This window comes from Protobothrops mucrosquamatus, unplaced genomic scaffold (genome assembly GCF_001527695.2).
Source record: "Protobothrops mucrosquamatus isolate PMUCROS unplaced genomic scaffold, P.Mucros_1.0 scaffold1017, whole genome shotgun sequence".
Classification (NCBI taxonomy): domain Eukaryota; kingdom Metazoa; phylum Chordata; class Lepidosauria; order Squamata; family Viperidae; genus Protobothrops; species Protobothrops mucrosquamatus.
The window spans coordinates 537239-553205 of NW_015387253.1; the positions used below are offsets into that span (position 1 = coordinate 537239).

A 15967-nucleotide genomic window follows, 5' to 3' on the forward strand; every position below is an offset into this window, starting at 1 on the left:
ATAATTTCCAGATGTTTTGGGCTACAACAATTGGTTGATAGGCACAATTTCAGCTACATTTTTGATATACAATCTGTAATGGATTTTAAAGCATTGGAAAGTATCTCAGCATGTGGTTTCAAACAGTATCTTACTGTTTGTAGGGAGAGCAAGGGTGGGGAAATATATAATTTGTCTTTGTGTAAGTGATGCAATTGATGTTCTTGTTTCAGATATTATGACAACAGTTGACACGAGTATGTCAGTTGCATTATTTGCATGATGATGTCATGTATACAACATTTTGATATAATTAGGGCTTGTAATGATGTAGGGATTATAAATTTCACATTCTGTATAAAATTATAGGAAATGGTTATGATAGCTACAATAACAGTAAAATCCTTTCACAAGATATATTCAAGCAGGGAGTTTTGATAACCGTCTGCTCTGGATTTCTTTATTTGAATGCCTACATACAGCAGAGACTTGGAATCAGGAACTAAATGGATCTTTCCAATTCTGTGATTATATGAGATATGTACATCTGAAAGTTAATATACTTTAAAACATGCTTGCTGAAAAGTAATCTTTCATTTCTTTCACCATAGAAGAAGAATTATGACCGGGTCATGAAAGCACTGGATAGCATTACTTCCATAAGAGAAATGACGCAGGTAGGCAAATTAAATAAGTAAATGAATTGTCGTGCTCTAAATTGTTATTATATGATACATGTGTTTATGAGTTTTAGCACTGTGTAGTACCATTGCTGTTTTATTAGATCCGTGCAAGGAAAGCCTATCAAAACAATCTTTGTGTAGATAACAAGTTGCAAGATAAAATCAGTGAACCAGAACATTGACAGATCAAGCTTGAATGTTACCATTGATATCATATGCCATTACAAGGAACTTTTTATTCAGTCCTAGGGGCAGGATTGCCTGTGAGTAAATGGATTGTTTCAATGTCTGGGGAATACAGCACTGACCAGTAGCCCCTTGCTGCATTTTTGTGTGTTTATTTCTTTATTCATGTGCATTCTTAGGAACGAGCCAAGCAAATTGCCAAGGGAAAAATACAGATTTGTAACAATCTGCTGCAATGACACTGATGGTTTTGCAAGTAAAAGCTTGTTCGCTTAAGTGAAACGGGAGAGCATTTGGAGATGGAAGAGGGTTCTATTGTGACTGTGCTGAAAGTTCTGCTGAAGCTAAATTTGATGTGTCTCTTCAGATTGGACAGTCAAAATGATGTACTAAAATGTGGTGACATTCACTCAAGGTTTAAAATTGGGTCACAGTACTTATCTGTGAATGTGCAGATTTATTGGTCCTTCTTTCCATGGTAAACCCCAATTGCCTAAAAATGCACCCTTCTGAATACAGTAGCTTACAGTATATCTCAGGAGCTGCAAGGAGATGGACAATATTTTGACAATTAGGAAGAGGCCCATTCTTTGAACAGAATATATGAGTTGGAACAAGAAGAAAGAAGTGCTGGTATTACAGATGCTATGCAGAAAATTCTTCTTCTCAGTGTGATAGAAATTTCTATTCTCTCACTGTTTCCTCATTCCCCAGTTTACCCTATTCAGGGACACTCTAAATCAGGGCTTTTCAACCAGTGGTACGCGTACCACTGTTGGTAGGTTGGCATCTGGCAGGTGGTATGAATACAATGGGTTGAAAAGCACTGTAAAAAAAGTATGAAAGTGGATGAAATGAAGCAGTGGCAGCGCTGCACAGGATTGTGGGAAAGTCAGCTGGAGCTGCGTGAAGTGTTGCCTGGGTCCTGCTGAGAGCCCAGGATTGGCGCGCTCAGCTCCAGCTGATTGGCAGTGGCCTTGGGGGTGGCAGGCAGCCTCGTGCAGTCTTCAGGCAGAGATGCAGCTGGAGCTGCGCAAAGTGTTGGCTGGGTCTTGCTGAGAGCCCAGGATCAGCACGCACAGTTAGAGCTGATCAGCGCCTCCAGCGCACCCTGAAGAGAAAAGGAGGAGGGGAGAAGAGAGAGGAGAGGCTATAAAAGGAGCAGGTTTTGGTGGGAGAGGGAGACAAAAAAAAAAGACAATAGGGGGAAAGAGAAGGGGGTGGTGAAAGAGAGACAGAGAAGAGCAGCCTTGAAGAGAGCAGTCAGCTGGAGATGTACCAAAGAGAAAATGGGGGGGAGGCGATATAAAAGAAGGGGAGAAAAGAAGAGAGGATATAAAAGAAGGGGGAGAAAAGAGGATAGAAAGGAGGGAGAGAAGAAAGGATATTACAGGGGAGAGAAGAGAGGATATAAAAAGGGGAGAGAGAAGAGAATAGAAAGGGGGGAGAGAAGAGAGGATATAATGGGGGAGAGAAGAGAGATATAAAAGGGGGAGAGAGAAGAAAGATAAAAGAAGGGGAAAGGATATAAATGGAGAGGTGAGAAATTTGTTAAATGAGTTTTGCTCCATTTTATGATTTTTCTTGCCACATTTCTTAAGTGAATCACTGCAGTTGTTTGTTAAATTAGCAACACGGTTATTAAGTGAATCTGGCCTCCCCGCTGACTTTGCTTGTCAAAAGGTTGCAAAAGGGGATAACATGACCCTAGGACAATGTGACCATCATAAATATGAATCAGTTGCCAAGCATCTGAATGTAAATCACATGACCCTGAAGATGCTGCAAGGGTCATAAGTGTGAAAATGGTCATAAGTCACTTTTTTCAATGCCATTGTAATATTGCCATATCCTAAAAGTGGTACAATCTGTGAAAAGGTTGAAAAGCCCTGCTCTAAATAGCATTTTAGAGGATTTTGAGATAGCATTATTGATGAGACTTAGAAAGATGTATACCTGGATAAGAACCTATTATATTTCGTTCATTCGTTTTGGCACCAGTTTTTTAAGAAGTATATATTAGATGCTTGGAAAGCATTCCACATAAAATTGCTCTGAATAGTTTCCATAGTGCACCAATTTATCTTAAAGTTAGTTCATTGTTTTAGTTCATGTTCATGAGCAACATCATGAAATCTTTGTAGTTTCAGCACAGATAGGACAAAGAGATAATCAACCTTTGATCTTAAACTAACCAAGGGTTTTCATCATCTGAGGATATTTTGTCAGATTTTAACTGAGGAATGGTTTGCAACTACTTTGCAAACAAGCCAGGATCAAACAAGCTACATTAACCATTGCTTATACAAACAGTTATTCTTCTCAGTTTGTATCTAGCAAGTCCTTTTACTATAAAACAGAAAGCAAAAAGCTCTGATCTCATGGCCATCTAGGAGGAAGAGCAGACTTGAGGATATGCAACTTTGTGTTCATGAAAACATTATAAGGCAGTGGTCCCCAACCTTTGTGGCTTGGTGACCCATTGGGGGGGAAGAGGGGAACCGGGCTGCACAAGTGTTGGACTGGCACACATGCATGTGCGTGCAGCTCCACTCATGCAAGAGAGAAGAGAAGCCTTTGGGGTACGGTTTTGCACTCCTTCAGGCTTCTCCACCCCAAAAGGGACAGAAGGTCTGAAGCAGCAGGAAATCACTTTTGTCCATTTGCTTTTGGCGCCAAAAAGAGAAGCCTTTGGGGTGCGGTGTCGTGTTCCTTCAGACTCACCAAGGCTGCCCAATGCTCCAAAAGTGGATCGGGTGTCTTGTGCAAGCAGCCTTGGTGAGTCAGCGAAGCTGAGCAGGACACGCTCATCCCACTCAGCCTCTGCTCTCACCACTCCGTTTTTGGAGCATTGGGAGCAGGCAGCTTGGTGGCCCAGCTGGGAGAGAGAGGAGAAAAGGGCATGCATGTGCGCACAGCTCCACTGACACAAGATAAAAGAGAAGCCTTTGGGGTATCACTGAACGAATCACTACAATGGGCTTCTCAAGGAAGGTTTTCAATGATCATTACATTCAATAATGTAATTTTTAAAATGAAATAATATTTCACTAACTGTTGTGGGTAAGTGTGAATTATACTTGTAAGAGGCACAAATAAGATCAAATTTTAATTCAAAAGGTAGTGAAGATAGGTATTAGCGCTGTCCCACTCCTAATAGGAAATGTAGAAATGGATGGATGGATGGATGGATGGATGGACAGACGGATGGACAAACAGAGAGACAGATGAATATGGGATTACTTCAGGGGAATTAGTGGGCTGCCAAAATTCTGCATAGAATTTTGTAAGTAGAATGCTACATATAAAATAGAATGTCAAAACCTTACATAGGCAAACTACATACAGATTTAGAGATTAATTTCTTTTACAAAATCTATACTGATTTAGAAATCAACTTGCGATCATGCGAGCGGAGGCCCCTTGAACAGAAGGCGCTTGTGCGCGAAGCTCCACTCATGCGAGTGGAGGGTGCTAGCACATTTACCATTCTGGTAAACGGAGCTTCGTGCATGAGCGCAAGCACCTTCCAGTCATGCAAGTGAAGCTTTGTGTATGAGTGCAAGTTTCTTCCGCTCAGGCAAGTGTAGTGGACCGCAGTGCAGGAGTTGGGGACCCCTGGCTTAGGGGAGCACTGAAAAATAAGGATAGCATAAGCAGGTTCAAGGAAATTTCTTAAAACACCTACAGAGAACTGGCCACACTGGGTGGCAAATATCTTTTAAGAGATAACTGGGAAAGAATCCCAGAAACTAGTGATAGGATGCAGTTTTATAAGAAAACATGTTACTATTGCTAATTTTAAACTATAGTTCATCCAAAGCTTATCAATCACAAAAAGTTCAGTTGAATCAGACCTACTTAATATTTGAGTGGGAAATTACCAGAAAATCCCTAAGAAGCCAGAAGAAATCCATGAAGGTGACAGTGACAATCCATTTTTTGTTGTTGTTGTTGTTACCAAAGAAACTACATAAATATGCCCATGGGGTCACTAAAAACTAAGCTTGACCCAAAGGAGACTTAAAGTGGTAGCTTTTTATTTAGGTGACTTGCTAAACTGATCCACAGTTTCTTGGATTAGTAGAATTACCAGAATCAACACTATCTTGTATCTAGTTCCAGCATATCTCTTAATTGATAATTATACTGTTATTATTTCATAGGCACCTTATTTAGAAATAAAGAAGCAGATGGACAGACAAGACTCACTTGCGCATCCTCTACTACAGTGGTAAAGCTTTTACATAGATTTATATGCTGTTTGTTTAATTCAGAGTATTTTTGAAATATGATAAGCCCCTAGTTATCTTATAGCTTGTTAACATGATGTGTTAAAATGAAGAAAACCCAAATTTGTTCTTCCTATGTAAGATAGTAAGTAACAGCCCAGTGCATTGTGGCATTATCTACAGTAGTGTAATAGGGAAATCCTGTACAACTTCTAAAAACTCATTTAGCATTCTTGCCTGCATGAGGGACTGGGCCATTAAATGGTCATGTAGGCATTGTAACACAAAATAGAGTTTCAGAATTCATAACATTATTTCTTGGAGGGAGATGGGCAAAAAGGATCAAATTTACACTGAGCTAATTGAAGATGGATTGTGCCCTTCCTTTGTACATATTGATTAAAAATAATTAAAATGACATAGATTCCTTGAATTCAACAGAGTACAGATTACATTTTCTTTTGAACTCGAAGATTGATTCCTTGAATTCAACAGGATGCATTTTATTTTGTGACTTACTATAGTTTTGGTAAACCATTTTTACTTGATTGATACAGATAATCAGGCTTACCATAGGAGACAAAATATACCTTGCAATAGTTGAGCTTCTCTATATAAATGCAAGGAAAATGGAATAAAGATTCCCAACAGTACTATTTTGGCATTCAGGGCTAGCATGAAAAACTGTGATTTATTTGTTCCCCATATTCTCTATTTCAGGGTTATTTCCAGTAATAGATCACATATTGTGAAGCTACCTGTGAACAGGGTAAGTTTAAGGTTAAGAGCAAGTTGGATTTTGGAAGAAAATGAGTTTCAGTTTATCAATCAGTAGATTTTGCTTTTCTGTGCCTTTACCTTTGAAAAATTGCAACTATTCAATGGTGGTTCTGTTCATAAGCTGGAGGTAATGAGAGTATATGGAGATCATCACACTGTGAAAGATCATCAAAATTAGGATAGTATGCTTTTTCAAAGGAAGCAGAATGCAATAATGACAAATTTCCCTACAAACAATTATAAGGAATTACATTCTTATTTTTTTCTGTGTTTCAGTTCTGCTGGGTTATCTAACATATGATTGGCTCAACCTTTAATTATATAAAAAATAATATTGGCTGAATATATAGATCAGGGGTATCAAACTGCCGGCCCGTGGGCCAGATGAGTTACAAGGAAACCGCGCCCACCCCATTGCTGGCAATGTGGAAAAAGTTCCGATACGTCGCGCGATGTCACATGACGTCGCGAATTTGACTTGTCTGATATATTGTAGATGATATCATATTTTAAGAATGAACTGTTTGGCATAGGAAATCCTTTAAGTCTAGAGAAATATGCCTTATCATCCCAACCCCAATGAGTTTGCCATTACAGCTTTCTATGTCACATCCGCAGATCTTCCAGAAAAATCTTGCTTTTACAAAGGTACTAAAACTGGGAAAAGTTCTAATAGCCAAATAGAACTATCCAAAGTTATTTCTAGAAAACAATAAGAAAAGTTTAGAAAACTGTGGAATACTTGATAAGTTCCAAGGAAGTTCTTTATGTACCTTATCAGCCATAATCATTTTATTATTTGTCAACAATCTTTCAATATGATTTACAACACAGGATATATCCAGATGGTACAAAGTAATAAAACCAGTATAAACTATACATTGTAAACTAACACAAACAAAAGAAAATAGCATAATTATTGACCGTCAATGAAACCGTGACTATCAATTTTTCTCAATGTTGAAGCATTTATTTTCCCCAATATGCATCTAAACTGGAATAGTATTATGCTGATTTATTTCTGGAGAGACATTATTCCAAAGAAAAGGAAATAGCAACAGGAAAGTCTCTTCTCTGGTTGATTCCTCAAAAGCATCCTTAAATTTTAGCTCAACCAGTTGGATTCATTGTTCTTTAAGCTTGTGGTTTTCTTGTGGATGCTTTGTCACCAGATTCTCTACTGTTGGAACAATCAGGTTAGAATGATCACATATAGGAAAAAAACTTTCTCTGATTTTTAATTGCAGTCTTTTTTTGGGGGGAAACATTAGCATCTCTTATTGGTTTGAAAACAATTTCCATTTTTAATCCCATACTTAAAATATGCATTTTAATAGTATCTATAGATTTGATCCTTTGGAGCAGCGGTTCTCAATCTATGGGTCGCAACCCCATTTGGGGTCAATCGACCATTTCACGGGGGTCGCCAAGCAAGGCTGTCCGCCATTTTTTTCCCCTTTTCAGGCGGGTGCCTTACCTCCCTTGGGCTGGGCCAGCTGGTGGTCGGCCTGCTCCATCTCTGCCGCTTGCCAGCTACGCCTCGGCCGGCGCAGGGGGCGGAACCACGCATGTGCGGCGCTCCCGGGCAGGGAAAGTCCTCGACGTACGACCGGTTGGGTAGTCCTCGACTTACGACCAGTTTAGTCCTCGACTTACGACCGGTTTAGTCCTCAACTTACGACCGGTTGGGGGTCGTGTCATTAAAAAGGTTGAGAACCACTGCTTTGGAGGAAACAATATCTGTACAGAGTAAGAGTTCAGTCCAGATAAATGTGTGGACTGGGAAGGATTAACTACTTTTTCAAGTTCAATTTCAGATTGTGTAGTTTTCAAAAATAATTTTTACAGAGTTTGGTCTCGGCATATCAAAGTCTGTGGCTATCCTAGAATTAGAGTTGGAAGGGGCTACTTAAGCAAAGCCCCCTTGCTCAGTGTAGGATTCAAATTAAATGTTCAAGAGAGATGCCTTTTTTGAACATGAGTAGGGAAAGGGAGTTTATAACCTGCTCTCTCTCTGTGATGGGTTCCACTGTCAAAGTTTTTCTAAAAACTGAAATGCAATCTGCCTACCTTTGATCTAAATCCATTATTCTGCATCCTGAATCACAAAATAACAAAAAAAAAATAACAAAGTCATCAGAATGTCAAACTGTTACAGATATAATATTCTCCTCTTCTGTTTTTGTTCTTGTATAGCAATTGAAATTTATGCACACCCCACACCAGTTTCTTCTGCTCAGCAGCCCACCAGCCAAAGAGTCCAATTTCAGAGCTGCTAAAACTCTTTATGGAAGTACCTTTGCATTTCAGTAAGTATTAAAAAATAGAAATAAATATATCACTGAATCCTTGTCTCACCAAATAAACAGAGATAGCAATACATATCCATTCTAATGTCATTGGTAGTGCTTTTTGATTATACTGCTTTCCTTACTTTGATTTCTGCTTGTCTTGTCTTTTGTATTTAAGTGGATCGCACATTGAAAACTGGCACTCGATCCTGAGGAATGGCTTAGTGGTTGCTTCCAATACAAGGCTGCAGGTAAAGAAGTGAGAAGTAGCAGCAAAAATGTGAATGTTATTTTGAAAGCCATAGAGGCCTAACCTGTCAAGCTCCAGGAAAATCAGGAGATCCAGGAAGTTCAAATGGGTATAAAGATGTATTGTATGCTTAAGCTCTCTACAAGAATCTGAACTACTAGTGTAGATAAGAGTAGAAGGAATTCAAGGTGAGCTGGACTTAGATCTCTTGTGAGCGCAACGGGACTTATAACTGATGACACATTTGATCCCTCCTTTGTGCTCAGCCTGATCATCTCCTACATAATCTACAATTTCATAGAATATCATAGAATGAAAAGATGACTATCAGGTTGGCGTAATCATCACGGTTATTATTACCTGGAATCCTTGAATTTGCTTATACTACAAGGAGCTGAATTTGCTTATACTACAAGGAGCAGAACTTGCCAGGAACCGAAATGATATTCTTTTCACCCTCTTGAGTTTTGTTATCGATTACAAGAACCATCTGGAAAAGTAACAGAAGATGAAGTTAAAATTGCCTCCCTGTACCTCTATTATTTATTTATTATTTCTTCAATATTTATAGGCCATTCTGTGTAATCAAATAAAAGCACACAATCACTAAAACATAAAATCTTAACATTTCAACATAATAATCCTAAAGTAAAAGCACATTCAACAAGTAACATATAGAGTAGCCATCATTTCCAGCAACTTGTGCTGCAAAGGTTGAGGAGATAAAGAGCATCTTCAGATGTCAGATGGGTCTCTGTGTGTGTGTGTGTGTGTGTGTGTGTGTGTGTGTGTGTGAGAGAGAGAGAGAGAGAGAGAGAGAGAGAGAGAGAGAGAGAGAGAGAGAGAGAGAGAGAGAGAGAGAAGCACTTCATCATGCTTGCTTTCTGATAAATGGAGGCTTTGTGATTGGCTGTAGCCACCACAGCAAGCCTTTTGTAAATTCAAATATATCCACTAGCCAAAACTGGCTTAAATTAGCGTAAGAAAAACCTTCCAAATTTATCTTTGATAAAATGCCACAACTGAAGAATTTACTAGCTTTTTGTTTATTTCAACTTTCAGCTCCATGGTGCAATGTTTGGAAGTGGTATTTACCTTAGTCCATTGTCAAGCATATCTTTTGGTTACTCAGGTGATGTATATTAATCCCTTTGTCCATGTGGGGGATACCAAAGAAAGTGGAAAAATAAATAATAGTCACCCCTAGGAAAGATGGGAGGCATATAAATTTAGTAAATAAAAATTAATTTAAAAAGTGTCCACAGTTCTAAATTTTATTTGTTGAATAAGGCCAGCTTTATTCTACATATGCAACATGATAGAGTTTAGAAGAAAACATCCGTAGGGAAGAAGAAAGATGGTCAAGTAGCTCAGTGTCTCTCAGCTTCAGCAACTTTAAATGTGTGGACTTCAATTCCCAGAATTTAGCATATTGCTGGCTGGAGAATTCTGGAAGTTGATGTCTACTCATCTTAAAGTTGCTGAGATTGAGAAACACTAAAGTAGCTGAATTCCAAAGTGGAATACAGAAACTGCTTTTTGTTGAGTAGGAGGTACCTTGTACTGAAATAAATACTCTAGGTAAAATATAAACTGATATAAGGCTGTTCTTTATTACTCTAACAGGAGTCTGAAGCTAACAGAAGGCAGTAGCTAAACTCTCAGTTTTCATGAACTATGTCATTTATCTACTTTCACCAATATTATTCATTTGTTACTCTGCTTGCCCTCTATATCCCCATGAGCTGCTTGGATAAATTAAGATCAAGATTCCTCAAGGGGTCTGCTCATACAAATTTTACTTCCTTACTAATTACATTTAACCTTCCATATGTAACTAAGAAATATCAAATTGCTTTCTACTCTCCCAAGAATATCAATAGAAATGAAGTATTTTTGACATTCCAAATGTTTGCTGGACTACAATTCCCAGCATCCCTCATTATTGACCATTTTAGCTAGAAACTGTAGTTCTCAACTGTAGTTCCTGAGAATCCTGACACATCTGCTACAAAAGACCAGATACAGAAATACCCCCCTCTCTAAAAATTATATATTTAGCTCCGACAGAAGATCCAGTCAGGTGCCAAATCTGGGGGGAGGGATGCTGGGCTTTCTGATGCAGTGGGCAGGAATAGTATTTGTCCTTTAAGACCCAGGTAGTAAATTTCATCCAGGTTCCAACAAAAAATATTAGCTAGGCTAACATTGTATGGTATTCTGCAGTTTATACATAAACTTAAGATTGGCTCAGCTGATGTGAAACCCAGTTTTGACTGGTTTTTAACCTGAGCTTAGCATGCAACTTCCCCTTATTTATGAGAAACAGAAGTGGGTTTTAGAATGCTGTGTGATTGGGTCATTGTTGTTGCCTGCATAAATATACTTAACTACTAAACTTTAGGCTGCTGGAAATAAGAATCAGCAATGGCATTAATACTTGTCTGCAATCTCTGTATGAAGTGGAACATACAGTATTTTATGCACCACTATGTCTGATGTAAATCCAATGTCTTTAGGGATGAACAAGAAACAGCAGAAGGTATCAGCTAAGGACGAGCCTGCTTCAAGCAGTAAAAGCAGCAGTGTATTACAGGTAAAGAAAATATATGAAACACTTCAAAAAAGCACTTTCTTTTTTTATGGTTCTCCTTGCTCAAGGCAGGTGCCAGATGCAGTGGTAATCTACCCCCAGAGCATCCTTATTCACATAGGGTGACTCATACAGGGAAGGACAGATCCAGAAAGCCAATGCATTAATATTTGACAAGGACATATCATAATTTTTGTGTGTGTGCTGTCCTTCTATTCTTATTCTGCCTGTTAATATATTTTGATTTAGAAAGACATTTGGAAGCTAGTGATGCAGCTGACACATCCATTCATACAATTCCATAGATAATTAGAGTTCACTTATATATATATATGGACAAGGGAGAAAGGGAGGAAGAGAGAGAGAGAATAGATCTTGAAGAGCTTGCTCAGTGGGAAGAACAGAATCCATACATCAAATATATGTCCTCCCAATCATCAGATTTCCTGTTGCTATAGTAAGAGATGGGCAAAGGAGGACATGGAAGCTGTCTTGCAACACACATAGGTTCCCACCCCAAGTCCAATACCCAAAGAGGGTAGCTGGTGCAGTCTGGTAAGTATCAAAACCAGCATCCTGGAGAAAGCCCAGAGCATCCTGGAGTACATCAGTGAGACAGCACCCAAAGATGAGAAAATCCCTGAGGTAGCAGCAGACATGGGACGAAGATCAGACAAAAGAAGTACAATGGCAAGACAAGATCCTTCATGGAATGAACCATCAATAGGTAGCTAAGGAGGCAGACATTGGGGAATCTAATCAGTGGCTGGAAAGGGCTGGTCAAAAAGGACTGAAAGGGCTAAAAGGAACACTGAGGCTCTGATTGTAGCAGCACAAGAACAGGCACTAAGCACCAAATCCATAGAAACAGGGGTTTTCTGTGGATTTGGTGCTTAGGCAGGACTAAGCTGCAGGGAGGCCTTGGAGACATTGGGTGTAACATAAAGGCACTGAACAGCACAACCAGACAACTGGCATTGTGTATAGGAACATATGAACAGTGTACGGGCTAGATCAGTGATGGTGAACCTTTTAGAGACCGAGTGCCCAAACTGCAACCCAAAACCTACTTATGTATCGTCAGGTGCTGGGTAGGCGAGGCCCACTGGATGGGCATGGCCCACTGGGTGGGCGTGGCTGCGGTGGTAACGGTAGACTGGGTGGGACTAAAAAGTTCAATCAATCAATTCCAACTTTGTGAGATCTTTTTTTTCCCCGCGGGAAGTTGAAACTGATTGATTGATTGAACCCGGTGGCGGAGGCCTAAAACAAAAGGTTTTATAAAACCCAGCTGAAGGGCTAGGACTGGGGCGACAGTGCGCGTGCCCACAGAGAGAGCTGTGTGCCACCTGTGGCACGCGTGCCATAGGTTCGCCACTACAGGGCTAGATCCTCTTAAGTCCAGAAAGTCATAGAGGATAACAGATTCAGACAGACAGGCAGGTATTGACCAGTCACCCAGACATTGTGGTAGTAGACAAAAGGACCAAAAGACAACAGTGGTGATAGATGTAGTGGTGCCAAGTGGCAGCAACATAGGATGAAGGAGTATGAGAAGCTAGAGAAGTACCAGGTTCTAAAGGAGGAACTGGAGTGGATGTAGAAAGTAAAGGCCAAAATGGGCCCTGTGGTGGTATGAATTCTCAGGGCTTTGACTCCTAAACTGAGAAAGTGGCTCCAACATATCCTAGGAATAACACCAAAACATCCAGAAAAATGCAGCACTAGAAAGAGCTAAGATACCATGCAGAACCCCCAATTTCCCAGGCCTCTGGTAGAGGACAGGAGAAGGGAATTTTATTTACATATTTATAAATGCTCCTAACAGATACAATCTCATTTCAGAAGCTTTCACTGGCCCATAAAATGAAAAAAAAAAACATTCTTTAAAGGAAAATATTCAGACTTCATAATGTCTGCAGAAATTATCTGTATTATTGGAGCAAGGTCTTGAATGGACAGTTATGACTAATATAAAAAATGACTGTGGTTTTGACTACAGAGATTATATCAGTAATACCAGCAAGAATAATTCATGAACCAAAGCATTTTTAAAATATTTGATATAATACTTCCAATATTTATTTTATTTCACAGTTACAAAAAAAGGGGCAGCAGTCCCAATTTTTGCAAAGCCGAAACTTAAAATGCATAGCCTTATGTGAAGGTAAGCACTTCTAAAATATCTAATAATAAATAGCTGAATTATATTTAATTTCCTTGCAGTTATCTTGTGTTACATAAGAAGTAATCTGTTGATTTTGCTGATTTAAACTGACTTTTGTTTTAAAACAGATTTTTTTTTATTATTTTATTTACTGTGTTTTTATGTGTAACTATTCTAGGTTTACAAATCTTTCATTTATTTTTGTATTTCTGTATATTTGCTATACAGAAGGGAAAATGCAGGACAGAAAGTAGAGGTGGAATTAGGAAAATGTTTACAGCAATGTTTGATCTAACAGGATCATAACAAAGAGGTGTTCCTAAGCACATTATTAATGTACTTTTTAACAAGTTGTTCTTTTCTTTTAATACAGTGCCTCAATATTCTGTCCAGTTCTGAGCCTCACACTTTTAAGGATTCATAGAAATTGATAATACAACTGCAATTGAGCCCAGAATCACAGTCATCTGTTGTGGCAGTCATAAAACAGGTCCCTGTGTAACTGGATCTGACTGCTGCCTCATATTTAAGTGATTGTCCAGTAGGACTCCCATGATCCCTCTCACAGTTACTACTATTGAGCAAGGTACCACCTATACTGTACCTGTGCATTTGGATTTTCTTGCCTAAATGTAGAACCTTACTATTTTGACCATTGAATTTCATTTTGTCAAAACTTGATGTCACACAAAATACCAAACTCATTCCAGAAGGCATTCCATTCCAGAATGCAGGACATGGAATAAAGAATTTAAATACAAGAAAGCAGATGCTAATTAAAAATCTTTAAAAAAAAAAACTTCATAGCAGCAAGTTGTGGAATCTATGCCCCAGAGTCTTGACTCAATTTGTTTAAGCAGAATTCTGGGAAGCTTTGATTTCAATTCTTGCACTGAGCTGATGATTGGACTCACCTGTGGCCCTTGCAGCACTCTGATTCTGCAGTCGATCCTTCCAGATCTATGATTTTGTAGCAGATTAATTTTAATGACTTACTTTGTGCTATTTAAATCATTAGCTAAGACTTAGGTTAAAGATTTTATTATTTCACAGGAAGTACTGTGTTCAGTAACCTATCTAGTTGTTAGTTTTGAGGTCTCCAGCATGGTACATCTGAGCATTAACGGAAACATTAATCCTTGATTTCTTCCATGCCATCTGCCTGTCCTCATTTGTTGCATTATATTTAATTAAAAATAATAACTGGATGGCTGCCGTCCTGCAAAATATCTTTCCAGTTTTTAATTCAAATGATTTTCTTTGAACCTATGTAGACCCACTGATATTCTGAAACAATAAAAATAGCAGCCATTTAGAACTAGGTCCTTTTTGTCATCTGAATATTTTCATTCTGATACATAGCATTAAGCAGTGCTTTTTTTCTAAAATAAAAAAAAAAAGGTGCCGGAAATCACACATGTCATACAACCTGCCTTGCCTACCTTACAAGGTTCTATCCAAAAAAGGTGCCGGAACTCCGTTCTGGGCGTTCTATGAGAAAAAAAGCCCTGGCATTAAGAATAACAATAACAACTTCCTCAAATCAACTCCTATGGACTATCTAAATATTTCTTTATAGTTGTTTTTAATCAATAGTGGTTTATCACTCCCTTCTTTTTTCAACTTCCAAGCCTAGCCTTTTGCTGTAGCATTTCCTAGTGGTTTCTTAACCGATCAATAACCAATTCTGATCCTGTTTAGATTTTTTTGAGATTAATTCAGGTCCACTAGATGTTGCCATATGGTGTACATTGTTGCTATTATTATTATTGCTGTAGAGTCCTTGCAACTGCCTGGACAATATCCTGCAAGATTTTGGCAAGATTTCAGAAGTGGTTTGTCATAGCCTTATTCCTAAGTTTGACAAGGTGACCCAGCTAGCTTTGTTCCTCAAATGGGCTTAGAACTTATTGTGTTCTAGTTTTTAGTCTGGTGCCTTAACCATTTCACAAGGCAGGCTTTTTACATGATGTAATTAAGCTAGTGACAAATTACATTGGCCTTTAATGTTGATGTTTACAAAGTTGACATTCACCCATAAGAGTCTTGGTTGCAATTAATAAAGTCAATGAATGTCAGATTCTGATAATCAGCCCATTTATTAGAATTTAAAATATATTTTATTTTGTGGGCATCAGATCATCAAATATTAATCATTCCCCAAATCTCTTTCTTTTAGTGATAACTTCACCGGATCTGCACAAACATGGGGAGATATGGGTAGTTCCCAACACTGATCATGTGTGTACGAGATTCTTCTTTGTGTACGTATTGCGGTCTTTCATTTGAATTATTTTTGCTAAACTGAACTTTATTTTTTATGCTAAAATATACAAAATGCTAATTTCTTTTCAGCCTAACATCTAGCCACAGTGCCTTCCATTTAATTTTTTTTTGCCTATGAAAAAAAAACACTAGCCAATTTTTCATTGAACTAGAAAAATTAACCTAAAGAGATGCTCCTGATCTGAATGAGCAAGAGTGCAATCTGAAATTTGAGTCACCCCCACTCCCTTGGGAAAACACCAAATAATTATAACTACAAATAAGATAAATTTCCATGTATTGAACTGAAGTCCAATTGAATGGAAAATGGTACAAAAATGTTAGTTAGCTTTTCCTTTATATTTTGATAAAAGGATGAAACTAGTCGTAACTTTTAATGATTAAAATACTAACTTGGATCATGGGGTTCTCTGTTTAGATTCTCATTTAAATATGAACCTCAGTTGCTCTGTCATTCTCTCTCTCTCTCTCTCTCTCTCTCTCTCTCTCTCTCTCTCTCTCTCTCTCTCTCTCTCTCTCT

At 38.5% G+C, this 15967-nt stretch overlaps 1 protein-coding gene across 1 annotated transcript in view; it reads left to right on the plus strand.

Annotated features, from left to right (window-relative positions):
* Nucleotides 1–15967, plus strand: part of PARP8 (poly(ADP-ribose) polymerase family member 8) — an 87064-nt gene that overhangs the window by 69351 nt on the left and 1746 nt on the right. The window contains exons 16-24 of the mRNA XM_029284844.1: nucleotides 591–656; nucleotides 5015–5082; nucleotides 5801–5849; nucleotides 8057–8169; nucleotides 8330–8402; nucleotides 9464–9533; nucleotides 10921–10997; nucleotides 13092–13161; nucleotides 15341–15425. Coding sequence (XP_029140677.1) covers nucleotides 591–656; nucleotides 5015–5082; nucleotides 5801–5849; nucleotides 8057–8169; nucleotides 8330–8402; nucleotides 9464–9533; nucleotides 10921–10997; nucleotides 13092–13161; nucleotides 15341–15425 — 671 coding nt within the window. The remainder of the gene's footprint in view (nucleotides 1–590; nucleotides 657–5014; nucleotides 5083–5800; nucleotides 5850–8056; nucleotides 8170–8329; nucleotides 8403–9463; nucleotides 9534–10920; nucleotides 10998–13091; nucleotides 13162–15340; nucleotides 15426–15967) is intronic.